Source organism: Crotalus tigris, unplaced genomic scaffold, assembly GCF_016545835.1.
Source record: "Crotalus tigris isolate CLP2741 ecotype Arizona unplaced genomic scaffold, ASM1654583v1 scf7180000024362.2655971311:6658466, whole genome shotgun sequence".
Classification (NCBI taxonomy): Eukaryota; Metazoa; Chordata; class Lepidosauria; order Squamata; family Viperidae; genus Crotalus; species Crotalus tigris.
In genome coordinates this window covers 4,011,622-4,028,798 of record NW_024100530.1, presented here as the reverse complement: position 1 = coordinate 4,028,798, position 17,177 = coordinate 4,011,622, and the positions used below count along the sequence as shown (strand labels likewise).

General features: G+C 37.0%; 1 protein-coding gene across 4 annotated transcripts in view; it reads right to left on the bottom strand.

Annotated features, from left to right (window-relative positions):
• Window positions 1-349: 349 nt before the first annotated feature.
• CDH11 (cadherin 11) overlaps window positions 350-17,177 on the bottom strand; it is a 109,419-nt gene continuing 92,591 nt past the window's right edge. For all 4 annotated transcript variants that reach the window (XM_039327542.1, XM_039327541.1, XM_039327540.1 and 1 more), the window contains 5 exons: window positions 16,327-16,463; window positions 13,343-13,464; window positions 11,742-11,859; window positions 3,690-3,941; window positions 350-1,694 (listed from right to left, as the gene is read on the bottom strand). In XM_039327542.1, coding sequence (XP_039183476.1) covers window positions 1,198-1,694; window positions 3,690-3,941; window positions 11,742-11,859; window positions 13,343-13,464; window positions 16,327-16,463 — 1,126 coding nt within the window. In that variant the 3' untranslated portion in view covers window positions 350-1,197. The remainder of the gene's footprint in view (window positions 1,695-3,689; window positions 3,942-11,741; window positions 11,860-13,342; window positions 13,465-16,326; window positions 16,464-17,177) is intronic.

Here is a 17,177-nt window from a genome sequence, read left to right as displayed (position 1 = left end):
GAGATGTAGATGAAGGAAACTCTATGGTTTTATTGTTTGCTGGAAGGGCAGAAACTTTTTTGATCCAGCTACTCTCTAGGGTACTGTCAGATTCAACTGAAGAAGCTTCCTAGTGATTGTCAAGTATCTTCCAATTCAATATAGATGTTGCCAGTAATTCTTTAAATGCAAGAACTTACTTAACGACATTACCTAACACATTAAATAATTCCACAAAAACGTAACCCACAAATAAATAGGGTGTTTAAAGGACAACTGTGCTAGTTCAAAATATTGCTATAATACAATTTAATAAATAAATAAATGTATGTATATAGTCCCCTTTTCCATGTTTAAGAAGCAGAGCAAGTAGTAAAAAAGAATCTTTTATTTCAAAGTCTGCTTCGTATATTGAAGCACATATTAAAGCAACAGTACAATGTTCATAAAATATAAGTGTGATGTAACATTTCTTACATGTCAGAATACTGATATTTGTATGTATACTAAAAATAAGAACTTTAAAATTGTACAAATAGATACATTTAAAAATGACATAGAAATAGGGCTTCTCCCACTGCAACAAGACAGAGTTTTATATCTGGCACGTATTAGATTAAGATGAAAGTATAAGCAAAAAGATTTACAAGAGTCAGCAGAAACAAGTTGGATGCTCAAGAGACATTATAATTGTACATTGTCCTGTACATATATCATATGTGTTTAAGCTGGCTGAATATTATATGTTTCAAGTTTAAAAATGCACTACGTAGGGAGTGTCCATAGTTTAAGGCGAAATTACAGCTCGGAACTGTTATCTTTTTCTAATTTGTGGAAGCTTCTTTGACATAAAAGATTTAACTGTTCAGAGTACATAAAAAGACTGCCCCTCGGTTCTAAGATGGCATTTAGAATTTCCTTTACTTAAATATGTTTTAATCATTATTCTTTATAAGAGATCATTTCCCCCTTCTAGCAAAGTTGAAACCCAACTCCCATCTTAGCCTTTTTTTCCATGAAAAGGTTCTTCACAGTATTTCCTGTCCATTTTTTTTCATCAAAGGACCCCCTCCCCATCAAACCTAAATGCTGAATATGAACTTTTCTTCACTTTTTGTTTAAAAAATACCTGCTTACATTTCCTCTGAATATTTTTTTTTCATTATTTTTTTTAGCACATTAGACACAGTTCTTAAGGCCAAATTGAGAACTTTATTGTTAAGAGTCGTCTTCAAAAGTGTCTTTGGAGCCGTATAAATCTGCTAGTTTCTTAAAACGAGGTCCCCAGTTTTGTAGATAGTCATAATCTAGATCAGAATCCGTGGTTGCCGATTCTAATGAGCTCAGCGAACCGGCTATTGATCCTCTCCCTTCATAGCCATAGATCTGGATGGAATCATAAGGAGGAGCTGTGGGGTCATTATCTGCTTCTTGTATTCTTGTGTTAATAAAATCATCCACATCAACACTGTTGGGAGCTGGCCGAAGCCCGGGACGTGGCATATACTGGTACTCTGGCTTGATGTCTTTGCGAGGGATAAATCCGTTGATACCATCTGGATTTTGCAAAGTAGCAATGTCAAAAGCTTCGGTGTCTTCTTCACCCCCACCTTCATCATCATAAGTAATGATGTTCTCCCGTACATCTTCTTCTTCAAAAACAATGAGAGGCTCTTTCTTTTGTCGTTTTAGTGTCACAAAGAGCACAACGATCACTGGGGAAAGAGAAGATTTTTTAAAAAATAACAACAACAACCCAGCAATGATTCATGCAAAAGTCCTAGTTGTTCACTATCTGAAAATAAAGTGTAAGGTTTGTTGAATTGTATAAGAAGGTTCTGTAATTAAATGAAATGGGGGGAAAAAAACAGAGAATGATATGTTTATGGAAGTATCCCCAGCACCCTTTGTTGCATGAATAAAAAGTGCCTACGTTACTGAAGAGGCTAGTCCTTGGAATCCATCTGCTTAGGCTACAGTATATTCTAAAATTAATCCATAGGAAATAGATTTTTCATCTAGCTTTAACCTCATGGGTAGCTCTGAATTCTTGTGGGACAGCAAAAGTATTGGGGGGGGGGTGCTTGTTGAACCAGTCTGAGCCAAACCATCTAATCAGAAAATGTAGGATGTGAAGGAAAAATGGAAGGATAGTAAATTTCAGGGTCCAGCTTTACATCTTCAGCCGTGAGCCTGATAGTTTCAAGATTTTTTTTAACAAAAAAATAATATTGGAATTCCAGTTTGTCTCTGAGAAAAGTCATATATTATTTCAGGTTGGATTTCTACATCATGCTAAGCCACAATGTGCTTGATCGTTCACAACTACCAAGTTGTGTTTTATTCAATAAATCATGCTTGGACAAACAAACCATGGCTTAATATAATGAGCAAACCTATCTGTAGTAGCAGGACTAAGCTGATCATAAGGTGAAAGGTTAGAAGTCTCAAATCTCTTTTTCCACAACCTCAGTGAATGGTTGTGGGGTTGTGAAATCTAACAACTTGATGCAAGAAGGGAAATAGGGATGGAAAATCTGAAAACTGAGAAGTGTAGATCTCTATAAGAAAATCTATTTGAAACCTGGGTGACAATTCTTTGATTTATACATTTTGTTGTTGTTGTTGTTGTTTTCCTCTTCAGGACAGGAGCTGTTTAGGTATGCTTTATTTCTTAGATGTCCTACCACATATTATACAACATAAATTTAAGCAGTTCGAGCCAAAAAACCATGAAAAACAGGCATTTCTAAGTCCCACCAGAAGCAATATTTGAGGAAAAATATCCTCCCTAAATTTCCACTGTATCTTAGCAACATTTTAAAAACAGGGCAGTGTTTCAAGCTTTATCTGTAAAGGTATGCTTTAAAAGAGAAAAATGCACTTCCAATCAAACAATTCTCCTTTCCTTAACTAGTCTAAAACCTATAACTCTATAGAGCTTCTATTTGGATATTAGAAAGAATAGCACAATACCTTAAACTGCTGAATACTGTAGTGTGATCCCTTAGATACAATGGGGGTCTTTGTATGAAAGTGGCAAAAAAGAGTGGTGGTCTTGAAGATGCATACATGGGGAAAAAAAGCTTCCACAAAATATTAGAGGATATCTAAAGCATCTTCAACAATAGCAAAAAAGAATCTCAACTTGTGTCTCATTATCCGACATTTACTTGTTTAGTTGAGACAGGAAAACCAACTTGGGGATTTCAGGGGGAAAAAAAAGAGGATAATTTTCACTGCTGTGGTTTTTTTTTCTTCCTAAATTAACTGACACAATATTAGATACCAGGGCTGTAACCTAGAATAAATTACAATTTGTATTTTAGAGCTTTCTTTCTTCAAAAGGAAGGTGTTGATTGAGAGAGAACTTAGATGTCATTTGAATTGGTATAGGACAGGAGCCTTCAAATTTGGCAACTTTAAGACTTGTGGATTTCAATTTCTAGCATTCCCCAGCCAATGTGGATGGCTGAGGAATTCTGGGAGTTGAAGTCCACACGTCTTAAAGATGTCAAGTTTGGAGATCCCCTGGTGTAAGATAATGATCCTGCTCCATGCTGCCTGTAGTTTGGGAGACTCTTAGCTCCACCCAATGAAATAAAGGAGTCTTAGAACATTGCTTTCATTCTTGGATCATACTCAAAAGAGGGGAGAATAGATAAGGTAGAGTGTTTGCGAGAGAGAGGAAGAACTTAAAAGAGCCTTACCTAATAATATCACAATGCAAGCAAGGATTGCTATTAAAGCTCCAGTGCTTAACCCAGCATTGAGGATGTAGGCTTCTTGGTTGCAAGAGATCACACCACCATTCCCATCACAACTGCAAACTCGAATAGGAAGCATGTTGGTGCTGCTTTGAGGAGGGTTCCCACCGTCACTTATCACAATAGGCAAAATATAGGAATCTTGCACTTGTCGGCTGAAGCTTGTGCGTTTTGCATAAACGCTTGCAGAGTTATCTGTTTTAGATAAAAGAATAGTATTTGTCTTTCAATATTGAAGCCTTTCGGGGGGAGGACAGAATTCTCTGCCTTCATATACTTACTCAACTGGTTTGCCCCTTCCTCCCCAACACAAATATTCTTGTCAGAATAACATATTCTTAAACATGTCATTTAAGAATCGAAGGTACTATTGGAAAGAATATACCTTGTCTGAAGGTATGGCTAATCCACATATTGTCCTGGTTCACAAAAATGCCATTAATGAACCGCCTCAGTGAAAGGAGTTTCTTTGTGATGTGCTAACCTTGTGAGGTAATCCAGTCAAGAAAATCACCCAGAAGCATGAGCAATATCTTTATTTACATTCTGGTTCCATTTGTTGTCGTAAGTCGAGAACTACCCAGAAAGAAAGAGTTCTCTGTGTTAGGTATGTGGATTCCTTCCTTAAACCCACAGTGATCAGAAAGACAAATTCTATGTCCTGCAAACCCAACTCTTATTTTGCCCATGTATGCCTCTTTACACATGTTCAGCATGTATTGTTGGTAGTACACAAACATACAACGGGTGGTCCATTTTGTAAAATAAATAAATTTGAAAAATAAAATGCCAGTATTCCACAAGATTAGCACACCTTGTTCTGTTTTGGTACTTTGAAAACCCTGAAATCATGCAAGTCGACAATTTAGTGAGATTTCAAGCTGCTAAAAATGGAGGTGATCTGAAGATGCTTTCTTCATGGTAATTGCCATAAAGGAAATGACTGTAAAGCATTTCTAGGCAATTTGAGGCATTATTTTTGGGTTAAGTAGTGTTCCTTTACATCAGGGTGTCCAAACTTGGCAACTTTAAGACTTGTGGGCTTCAATTCCCTCAACCAGCCAAAGTTACCAAGTTGGGAGACCTCTGTTCTACACCAAACATAGATCAGCTTCACTCTTGATCAACTTTTAAAAGTTATTGGAGACAGAGTTCTTTTGGAGGCTATTTGGGTCATAACACCTCTTTAGCATGGTGTGCTTTATGATTTTTAATTTTCTTTGTGTTGCTGCTTATTATATTAGGTTTCTGTTGAATTTGGAAACCTGAAGTCTTTAAATTGTAGCAAGATTTTTTTAAAGAATCAGTCAGTTCATTTCATACGATGAGTGTTATTTTATACATTTGCTTTGTTTATTTAGTTGGATATATTCAGATAGTGCCTGTAATTTGGAACAGACTAGCGTGGAAGTTGCAAAAAGGAAAAGAAAATCTGGAAGATGGTTGTAACAAATAACTCCCATACTACGGCCAAGAAAACACCCTCGGTTGAGCCATCTTTGTGCCAAAAGTGAAGCATACCTCAAATAAGACTGCACTGTATGAGAAGTAGTAAAAAAAATGATAAAGGCTTATGTGATCATTCTCAATGGAACTAAATAAATTTAGTTGCCAAAATTTTCTTCCACTATATTTCCTGGGTATTGTTTTTGGCAGATATTTTGCTGTTTAAGCACATAAAAAAAATGGCAGATATTCAGACATAATGTCACCAGGCAGACCTCCAAAAAAGCCAGGCCAAAAGCTAAATTTAGCTCAGTGCAGAAATTTCTAACGCTATCATTTCCTATGATTTTACTTACCATTTAAAACTGGGTGAGGAAGCCAAAACCTACTGTATATTTTTCTATCCTAGATCTGCCATTATAATCAGATGTGATAATTTTACAGTATCGGGCTAGTATTAAATTTGTTCATATTCTCTGTCTGAAAGGATTATGCTAAGACTATGTGTCTGTGTGTGTGTGTGTGTGTTAAACTGACCACTTTAGGAGCAAACGGTCATTAAAGCAACACAAGGCTATAATCCTAAATACATTTATCTGGAAGTCCCATGGAGCTTGGTAGGAGCTACTTCTAGGTAAATATAATTGGCACTGTGTGGTCTGTCTTGCAAAGTATTTTAAGCTCTGAAGCACAGGAGGGACTAAACACTTCCTGATCCAGTTGCAACTTTTTACCAGTGGAGTTTCCTGGATCCAAAGTAGCTGCCTTACACAACAAGAGATTTGCTTACAGCAAGCAGGTAACCACTGAGGACCAAATTCCCCTGTGGAGCAATCTGCAAAAGGACATTGGAAAGCAACTGGCTAGCATCAAAAATTGGATATACATGTTCTGTCATTCTCACCCCCATTCCAACTCTAAGCTTCAGATGGTACCTTCTCTTTCTCTTCCATGGCAGGAAAGTGATAGAGATCTGAACTGGTCACTCATGTAGAGTTTTTGCATTCAGACCAAGGACTATGGGCAGTTCAATTAAAGAGCCTAGGTCAAAGGTCCCCAACCTTTTGGGCACCAGGGACTGGAGGGTGTGTGGTTTTGTATGCTGCCTGCATCCCGTGGATGGGGCTTTGCTTTGTTTGTGCGGACCGGTTGCTGGCATGGTACTGGTCCATGGACCGGGGTTGGGTACCCCTGGCCTAGGTGATACTACAATGAAATCTTAGCACTTGCTGATCTTACATAAATGATTTTCCTTCTGCAGGTCCAACTGTCTGCAGAATAAAAACCATCACACGTAGTTAACGTATGCACTGGCTTCTATGTCAGCTAGGTTTCTGCATTATCAAATATTTGATATATACAGAATAGGATACAGAATAACAGAGATCTTCTACAGATTTTCAAGTACTCTGCTAAAGCAGGAGACCCTATAACATTCTGGAGAAATACTCTGGTATTCTGCTGAAGCAAGAGACCTTATATCATGAAATCCTGGCTAGATAATTTTTCAGTGTCGTTTCTTTTCTTACTTTATGGTAAAAAAGAAATACCTCCCTGGAAAGAGCATGGAGACGTGTTTGCATTATAGTAGCATGAGAACTCTCTTTAGATGGAAGCAAGGTATAACTGTTACCACACATAGTATTTTGGTATATAAAACTGGAAGCTTGATGTAAGATTGGAAGTGACAGATATCCCAATATTAACTAAAAAAATGAAAATGACTGATGTATAATCAGCTTGTTATCTGAACCACCGAACTATCAGGTCAGGGAAAATCACTTCCACAGCGAACTGGTTGAATCCCACCACTGCTCAGGATGGTGAAGGGAGAAAACAAAGAAAATACACATTTCATATAGTTGAAAATTTGAAAAAAAAAGACTTAAAGATTTCTTTGTATATTGGTTGCTGTTATTTCTATTTATTCTTATCTATTTATTGTGCTTTCAATCTGCAAATCTTTATTTCATTACCTTTAGTTTTCCTCTGAACAACCTGGAAAGCTACTTCCAGTTGCTTTATTGTCACTGAAATGTGTTTGTGTGTTTGTGTGTGTGTGTGTGTGTGTGTGTGTATTTTGGATGGAAGAAGATAGAGTGAACCAAGGAAAGGTCATTGTAAGTAGTTATATTTACTAAGTGCTAAACTAGAGGAGAAATGCAATTCTTTGGACCAGATCTAATATCATTGATGGTAGTCATGCAGAAAGCAAAAAAGTAGCAAAGAATTTGAAGGTCAGTAAAACAAGAGTTTCAATAGCCTATGAACATATACCTCATTTTTTTTTAAGTCACAAAAGAAGGCAGCTTGATTAAATTTAAGGTCTGATTCACACAATGATTTAATCCTGTTAAGGAGTAGTCATTACTGATTTCTTCTGAGTTCTATTTGAACAGGTAGGCAGCAAGGTTAATAAAAGAGAATTTAGTATAGAAATGTCTTTCAATGAAGAGAATTTCAGAAAATTTTATGGGAATAACATTAGAGCAATTATTTACTTAGTTGATGGTCAAGAAATGTGAGGGAATGTCAAATTTACCACTATAATAATAATCTCTAGTCTTCCTGACTTCCGCACTTCCCACAACTCCCTGGGAAATTTTTAGTAGTGGTAATAAGGAAAAATCTAACCATTGAGAAATTGTTGGAAATCTTCTCCTTTTCCTTAATTAAAAGGTAATTAATTAAAATTTAAAAAGGTGGGGGCTTTTTGTCCAGAAATCTGGTAGAGAATTTTCAAAGACTATTTGAACTCAGCTCTATTTGTATGTGACTTCCTATAACCAATTCTTAGATATAACCTGCAGATAGAATACAGAAGTTCTAGATTCACAATAGTCAAGGTTGACTTCCATAAATTAAAAATAAACCAGGCAGCTAGATGTTACAATGACTCTATCATTAATTATTTTCCATTGATTGGAATTATCTTCCAAACAATTAATGAAAAAGTAAAAATGTTTAATGGTCTGTTACAAAAATGATAGATACCATTGGACCATTGGATACTAATCAATTAGTCAACCTAATTCTTTCATTCCTCCCCACCTTCCAGTCAGAGCTGAAGAAGCTTCTTGAATCAGAAGTGAAATGTCTTCAAAGAAAAACAAGAAAGTCCAGTTGCCTCTTGAAAAAACACCTTTGGGACAACCATGATCTAGATGACTGAGAATTTCCATAGATATCCAAGTCATGCTGCCTCAAAGGTGTTTTTTTTTTTTCAAAAGGCAACTGGACTATTTTTTTTTAGAAGAAAAAGACATTTCACTTCTCATCCAAGAAGTTTCATCAGTTCTGATTGGAAGGGAGGGTGGGAATGGAAGGATTCATTGACTAATTGACTAGTATCCAGACAGAACTGATGAAACTTCTTAGATGAGACTCAAAATGTCTTCTTCCTCAAGGAAAAATATCTGTCTGTCTGTCTATCTATCTGCCTTTTGAAAAAAAAGTACCTTTGAGACAATCAGAAGATAAGCTTTATCTAAGCTACCCCTCTCTTATATGTACTATTTGCAATTTTCTAATTGGCAAATGGGGTGGGTTTGACTGTTTAATCTGAAGCTATTGATAGCTGAAGGTGAAATTCTTTCATTTTAAACTTTTGATCTCTGAAAAGGTTGGCCGGTTATTTATCTGGTTCAGTGTAAAACATCCTCCCGTGGCACCCACCAGAAAGAGTGTTCAGATTGCTTCTGACAAATTAGGAACATATGTTTCATTCAGTTGGCTAATACAATGATTTGAATCAATTCGGAAATCCAAACCAATAAAAGCTTTGATCCAAAGTATTGAGTAGGGTGGATTTAATTGCCTGTATACTTAAAAAAAAAGAATCTTCCGATACAATTCAGGGATTCTGTCTGAATTTTGCATCTGATTAGGAAATTCCCTTTGGTTTGAAGAGTTTATTGAACTGATTATGAACCTCATCTCTGAGTGAGTCTTTGGCATAACCTTATTGATTGTTACACAGCAATTGAGAATTGCACACTCCATTCATTGAAATTCTAGTAGATGCCTGGAGCCAAATTTGTGCTAGAAGGAAGCTAAATGGAAATGAAGGAATGTCAGGTATGTTCTTGATTCTTTTTCTTGTTCATATATATATATATATATATATATATATATATATATATATATATATATATATATATATATATATATATATATATGATCTTTCAAATCCTACCTGATATTGTGTAAATGCATTGATTAGATTTCTGATATCTTACTAATACTATGATTTTTCATAGAGGAAAAATCAGAATTTTACATTAAAATTGTCTTTGTCTTATACTCTTAGTTCCTCAGTTTTGGACTGTGTTAGATTTAGATTGTTGTACTTGCATAACAGATACTTGATTTGAAAGATGGCTTCTCTAACATTTCCCAACAATATTTGAAGTAAAATGAAGGTTTACTATAAAGAATTTTTCCAAACGTTAAATCAAGTAAAAAGACTGAGCTTTCATGTTTCATGTGGGATGAACATGTTAAAAGGCTTTTTTTTTAAAAAAAAAAGACGTATTTTGAGTCAAATGGTAACATAAAATTCACCATGTGTTTCTAGTTTTTGCCTTCAAACCACAAACTCTTCTAAAGTTGCAGAATAAATACTGCTGGATCAATGTAGCAATTGTTCATTGCTATATGTCTAGCCTAAGTGCCTATCTTGCATCTAGTGTCAACAGGGTGTATATGATATCAATCAAATATGAACAATCAAGAACATCCCTGACATTCCCAAATAACTTTAAGTAGAATAATTTTGGCTCAGATAGAACCATTGTTTCTGTAATGGATTGGGGAAGCTCTGGAATAAATTTTATAATCCACAGGGCCTCTAGGAATGCTGTGGGTGGGAGGGTGATGTCTATAGCTATCCACGATCTGTGAGGGGGATGTTTTTTGGGGGGTGGGGGAAATGTATTTGGAAACTAGCTGGTACAAACATTTGAAAAACAGCCAAGTAATGCACCATTGAGCTCTGGCTTAATTAAAAAAATATTACTTTTCTATTTTAGCCCTTACATTTTTGGGGATCAACAGTTCCTCAGATGCACGGCCATAACCGCAAATTTGGGAGAGAGCCACACTGAATCAAGTGGAACTTATTTTGACTTGGCATGTATAGGATTGTGTGAGTTGTAGAGTAGTGTGATGAAATATTCCTCCATTTCAAATGTGTTTCCATTTATGAAGGGAAATCATGATTTAAGATAAATTGGGAAGGGGGGGAGTTCTATTTCTAGTTTTTGATGGATTATCTTAGCACCCTAGCAAAGGGTATCCAATAGTTCTTTTATAAAACTCCTAAAGTACATTTGCAGTAAAGTGAATCTATCATCTGTCTATCTCCCTGTCATCTCTCTTTATCTATCTATCTATCTATCTATCTATCTATCTATCTATCTATCTATCTATCTATCTATCTATCATCTATTTACCTACCTACCTACCTATCATCTCTCTGTGTGTGTGTCTCTGTCCCATCCATACATCATCCATACATCCCCCTGTCTATAACCCTTCCTACAATCGTTTCATTTACTTTAAGCCTGGGCAACAGTGAAATTGTGAAAAACAGCTCAGAGCGCTTTGCAAAAATGCATAAAATGCCACTAAAGATCATAATAACTGCTCTAGTGTTTTGTCACTATCAGTCTTCTTAATAACTACATGAAATCTGTATGAAGTAGAGGGTAGATTGACAAAACTTGGTAAGAACATTTTAACATGTACCATTTTGCTTTTTTAAAAGCTGTACCATTTGAAACATCCAACAACTTGCCATCTATCTCCAGTCTTCATTAGCTATAAAATTCAGAGAGCAGAATCTTTTTGAATTTGTTGGTATCTTTTATATTGGGTTGTGAATAAGGGAAAAGGAAAATAGGTGTGATAACAATTTCTGTCATTTGAGGAAGGGCAAGTCAGGAAAAGGCCACACAAATGAGATTGGAACTGTAGTTGTTTGATATACAATAGTAAGAGAATTCTGAAAACCTGGTTGTGTTTTGCCCTCTCATTTAGAGCAGTGTTTCTCAACAAGGAGTCCTTGGTAGTCTCTGAACTCAGTTGTTTTCTTGCAGAGTTTCATTACCCAAACTAGGTAACATCATCAGTGATAGATAACATCACTAGCACTGATGTTACTTAATTTGGATAATGAAACATCTGCAAAGGGGAAAAAAAACAAGCTCAGAGAGCACCAAAGACCTCTCATTTTGATCCTGAGCTACAAATATTCTCCTTTATTAATGTTTCTCAACCCTGGCAAGTTTAAGATATGTGGTTTTCAACTCCCAGTTGAAATTATCAAAAAGAATTCTTCTAGCAAAAAAACAAAAAAAAAACAAAACCACCAGAGCAATTTTTAAGGTTTTTAGTTGTATTTTACTGCATCCTATGTATTTTGGTGAAACTCACTCCCCACACTAAGTCATTGCTGCAGAAAATCAGTCATGGCTAATGAGGGGGGGGAAAGCTAGTGCAAGGATAATTAGTTTCCTCCCATCCTATATAATGAATATAAGTACAAACCTCGGTTATCTCTGAGAGTAAAATTGGGCTTCTGCATCATTTCAGGCGGCAAATGGAAGATGAATCTTGGCCCATTGGCTGTATCATCTTTGTCCTCTGCGAAAATGGTAATTAGTGGCTGGAAAGAAAGGGCACTTATCAGTATGCATTTGAAGTCTCCCCTCCCTGCCTCAACTTTTAGACTTCCCATGTTGGGATCTGCTATGTAGAATAAACTTTCAATCAAAGCACCTTCTAAATCACTCATGTTTTAGGATAAGAAGGCAGTAACCATAGGGCTTCAGAGAAGTTCAATACAGGCAGTCCTTGACTTAACAACCACAGTTGAGCCCAAAATTTCTGTTGCTAAGTGACACATTGGTTAAGCGCGTTTTGCCCCATTTAACGACTTGTCTAGCCACTGTTGTTAAGCGAATTACCCCAGTTGTTAAGTTAGTAACACAGTTTTTAAGTCTTAAGTCAAAGGCTTCCCCATTGACTTTGCTTGTCAGAAGGTCACAAAAACTGATCACATGACCCCGGGGCACTGCAACCGTCATAAATATGAGTCAGTTGCCAAATGTCTGAATTTTGATCACGTGACCCTGGGGATGCTACAAAGGTTGAAAAACAGTCATAAGTCACCTTTTTCAGTGCCGTTGTAACTTCAAAAGGTCACTAAGTGAACCATTGTAAGTAGGAGACTACCTGTAGTAACAATAATAAGAATAGTCTTCCCACTGTTGCTACTACCAATCAGTTAGACAGATTTAGTAGAGATGCTCATCATTACATTTATTTCTTGAAACCTAGCATAAATCCTGGCCTACTTTTCCTGCTTCTCCTTTTTTTCTACGGGCTGCCCAGAGAAACCAAAATGGACAATCTTTTTTTTAAAAAAAAAATTACAAATTTTATTTATAATACAGTTAAAAACAAACAAACATTGGATTTAACATGACATTCCAATATATACATTCTTATCAGATTATTCCATTTTTTACAATCAATTCTTCATCTCTACATATACATCTAAGTTTTATATACAATACTTGTTCTAAAATAACATATTTCTATCTTAACATTCATCTTTAATCCCGACCGTCCTCTTCAAATTCCTCCAGTGGTAAAATTTATCCCAGGTTTCATAATAAACTGATCCACATTTGTCTTTTAATATCATTGTGAGCCTGTCCATTTCCACACATGCTAATATTTTATGTATTAACTCTTCCTCTGTGGGAATTTCCTTGCTCTTCCATTTTTGCGCTAAAGCAAGCCTAGCTGCAGTCAGGATGTGTAGTAGCAGGTAGATTGTTCCCTTGTCATATTTTTCTGTCGTTATTCCCAACAAGAAGAGTTCGGGTTTTAACTCTAAGTCCAGTGTTAATATATCCCTCAACCAGTTTTGTGTCCTGTTCCAATACTCATGGGTCTTTGGGCATTCCCACCACATATGGTAGTATGAACCTGTTGCTGTTGTACATTTCCAGCATAGGGGTGAGATGTTTGAACCCATTTTGGCTAGCCTTACGGTTGGGAAATGCCATCTATAAAACAACTTGTAAAGATTTTCAAAATGGACAATCTTGAGGAAGAAAAGAGAAATTGGACAAGCTTACCTTATTTGTCTGGGGTTTTTCACATAGAAAAGCTTCATAGGGCTCCTTAAACTTGGGGACATTATCGTTTTGGTCAAGGACTTTAATTGCTACTGGAACTTTGGCTTCCTGGTGCCGATTATCTGCAATAGTTATTGAAAAGGAAAACATAATAGCACACAGCACAAAGTTGTCGGTCTGTTTTTGTTTGGTTTTTCTACTTCAAATGTCTCAAGTAGACCCTTTCTCAGCCTTTGACCTACTCAACTTTCTTTTGTAATCCTCACGGAGCAATAACTCGGATACCCAGATTGTCAATGACTTTGTTCACATGACACCCTTAAATGAATGTGTGGATTAGCCTGGCGTACACAAAACCAGAAAAAAAAACCTGGGTCTGTTTGGGACTAACTAAGATATCTCTGCTCGTTAACCATATTGTTCAAATGATTGATTTCAGTTGATAGTAAGTGATTAGACTCTCTTCTCAGTGGTAGAGGAAAAACTCCCAGAAAGGCTCATTAAAAGGAAATATCCTGCAAACTTTGTGAATGTTTGGTTTTTTTGCATCTATGGCAAAAACAAAATGAATGCCTCCCTTTCTGCCAAAAGCAAAAACAAAACAGGAAATGGCGGGGGAGGAGAGAAGAAGAGAGGGGAGGAGAGGAGAGTTGAGGAGAGTTCATGCACTGAAAGAGCCAACTGCCCAACAGATAAATTATTGGGTACAGCTAGAGAAGACTCCTGAGTCCACTGGACTGCAAGGCGATCAATAGAGGAGATCAACCCTGACTGCTCTTTAGAAGGCCAGATCCTGAAGTTGAAACTCAAGTACTTTGGCCATCTAAAGAGAAGGAAGGACTCACTGAAGAAGAGCCTAATGGTGGGAAAGATGGAGGGCAATAGAAGAAGGGGATGACAGAGAAGGAGGTGGCTGGATGGAGTCACTGAAGAAGTAGGTGTGAGCTTAAATGGACTCCAGAAGATGGTAGAGGACAGGAAGACCTGGAGGAATGTTGTCCATGGGGTCGCGATGGGTCGGACACAACTTCACAACTAACAATATATAATATAAACATGACCAGCAACTTTCTAGGTATTAGTAGAAGATTAGTAAAATGTTATCAGAATTAATGAGTTCGGCATCATCAGACCCTCCCACTAATAAACCATGTAAATTGGATAATTTTTTAAAGCTCTGCTCATTAATATTTTACTTTGGCGTGCTTTCTAGTTTGGCAAGGTCAGAAACAAGCAGCATAAAATCAGTCTACTCTATCATCATAACAAGGGACAGGTGTAGAAGCTCTTTCTCCCACTCAAAAATAGAAACCCTCAGTCCCGTTGTACTTCGTTGTCAGAAGCAAAAAGTACAAAGATTAAGCACTGGCTTCAACTATGAATCAAGTGTCCTTTTTATGCTGGAGGGTTGCCTGGGTTTCTTTCTTAATGCCTTACATATAGTGCTTTTTACAATAAACGTATGCATCAGATACCTACATCCTGGATCTCTGGTTACACAGCTTCCAGTTCCAGAGAAAGCCTAAAATTGTACAGTTGAAACTGAACACTAACAAATTGGAGAACTTGATGTGCATTTTGGCTGACTGGAGAGGGATAGATTGATGATCAGCATAGCATTATTCTCCCTGCCCCACCAAAAACTAGAAATTGATCGGCTACAGGATTAAAAAGATTAAGTGGCTGCTCTATCAAGCAGTCAACAATTGTGTGCTGAGGTTGCTTTATCCGAAATTACCTCTTTGTTCCTCTTGGGTCTATGGAAATCCAGATGAATTTGTGGCAATGAGTTATTGAGCAATATATTGATCAAGCATGGGCTTAATAGAAAACAAGGGATGACTTTCTTTTAAATGGCTTCGGTTTTTGAAATGCATGATTCCCCCATCTGAGATTGGTTTGAGTGGCCAGGATGCAGGTATCCATACATGCCTGTATATATGTGCATGAAGTTAAGCATTATAGGAATTTAGTCCTGCCTAATTTCACTTCACATCCATGGTCATGGAGTCAGGTGATAATTACTTGACAGAATTCACTGGGGAGACTGGTCTATCTTCTCCTGGGGTCATTTTGTCCCCTTCTAACAAGCAAAGTCAATAGGGAAGTTAGATTCATTTTGCAACTGCATTACTAATTTAACAGCTGCAGTGATCTACTTAACAACAGTGGCAAGAAAGATAGTAAAATGGGGCAAAACCTAAGTGTTTCGCTTAGCAACGGAACTGTTGAGCTCCATTGTGGTCATAAGTCAAGGTCTATTTGTATTCCTATAAGTAGACAGGTTTAGCAGCCTTCTACCTTTTATTTCAAGCTATAACCCAACCAAGGGCACCATATCACAAAAAAGATGTTGAGAGACTGGAAAAAAATCAGAGAAGAGCAACTAAGATGATCAAAGGCTTGGAGACCAAAATGTACGAAGAATGGCTGCGGGACTTGGGCTTGGCTACTCTAAAGAAAAGAAGAAATAGGGGAGACATGATAGCAGTATTCCAGTATCTGAGGGGCTGCCACAAGGCAGCTTGTTCACCAGAGCACCAGAGGGAAGGATGAGAAACAGTGGTTGGAAGCTGATTAAGGAGAGAAGTTATTTGGAATTAAGGAGAAACTTCCTGACAGTAAGGACAATCAACCAATGGAACAGCTTACCCCCAGAAATCGTGGGCGCTCCTTCACTGGAAGTTTTTAAAAAGAGACTGGACAATCATCTGAATGAGATGGTATAGGACCTCCTACTTGAGCAGGGGGCTGGACTAGAAGACCTCCAAGGTCCCTTCCAGCTCTATTCTATTCTATTCTATTCTATTCTATTCTATTCTATTCTATTCTATTCTATTCTATTCTATCTCAGATCCAATGTGAAATCTCATCCGAAATGAAAGTGACCATAGGTTAAATATCAGTCCCAAAGATATTGGGATCTTCAAAAGTGGGGACCGTTGTGCATACTAGAACAGGTTTTTTATTTTTTGAACACTTACGAACTTCTGATGCTAACACGGAGATGTTGTGCCAGGCTATTTCTTCCCTATCCAGTTTTTTTGTGGTTGTAATTGAGCCATCTTCTGGACTGATGCTGAAGTATCTGTCAAGGTCAGTGTGACGATCGATTGAATATCTAAAAGGGGATGCAAATGAAGTTATTAGAAGAGAATTGTTCATTGTCCTCAGTTCATTTAATGCCTCCCAAACAGCGTAGCACAGATTACTATAAGAATAGCTTGGTGGGAACATGCTTAGCAAGATGAAAATATTAATTAGAATGACTAGATCACTTCTAAATGGAAACACTGTGCTCTTTTTTAGTAGCATGGAGTAACAACCCATGAGTAAAGTGCAATATATGTCTTGTTTTTCTTTGCTTTTGGTAGTAGGGACTATTTGTAAAGGTAAGGTTATTCAACTATTCGGTGGGCATAGACATTTTACTTGGATCCCAAATGAGCAAAGGTCTTTATACAGAATAAATATGTGACATGCCTCTGTTCATATGTTAGAATCCTGCATGATGCAAAGTTATATGTCACAGCAGGAAAGTATGTCTGTGGAAAAAATACCTTTCTTCAGCAGTTCCTCTAATATGTGGACCTAGAATGGCAAAGAAGCCACAATATAAAATTCTGGTCTCTCAACTGTGTAGGTCTCCATTTGCCAACAAAAGTAGTATCCTATCTAGTGTTCTCTCCACATGCCCCACACATTGGTGCCACTGGATGTGTTTTCTTGTCACATATTCTATCGTTGTTTATCCCAAATGAAAGCAAGCAATGATGTAATAATGTCTCTGGAAGGAATAATTCATGTTGTAGTGTTTGGGGAAAAACTTGATGCA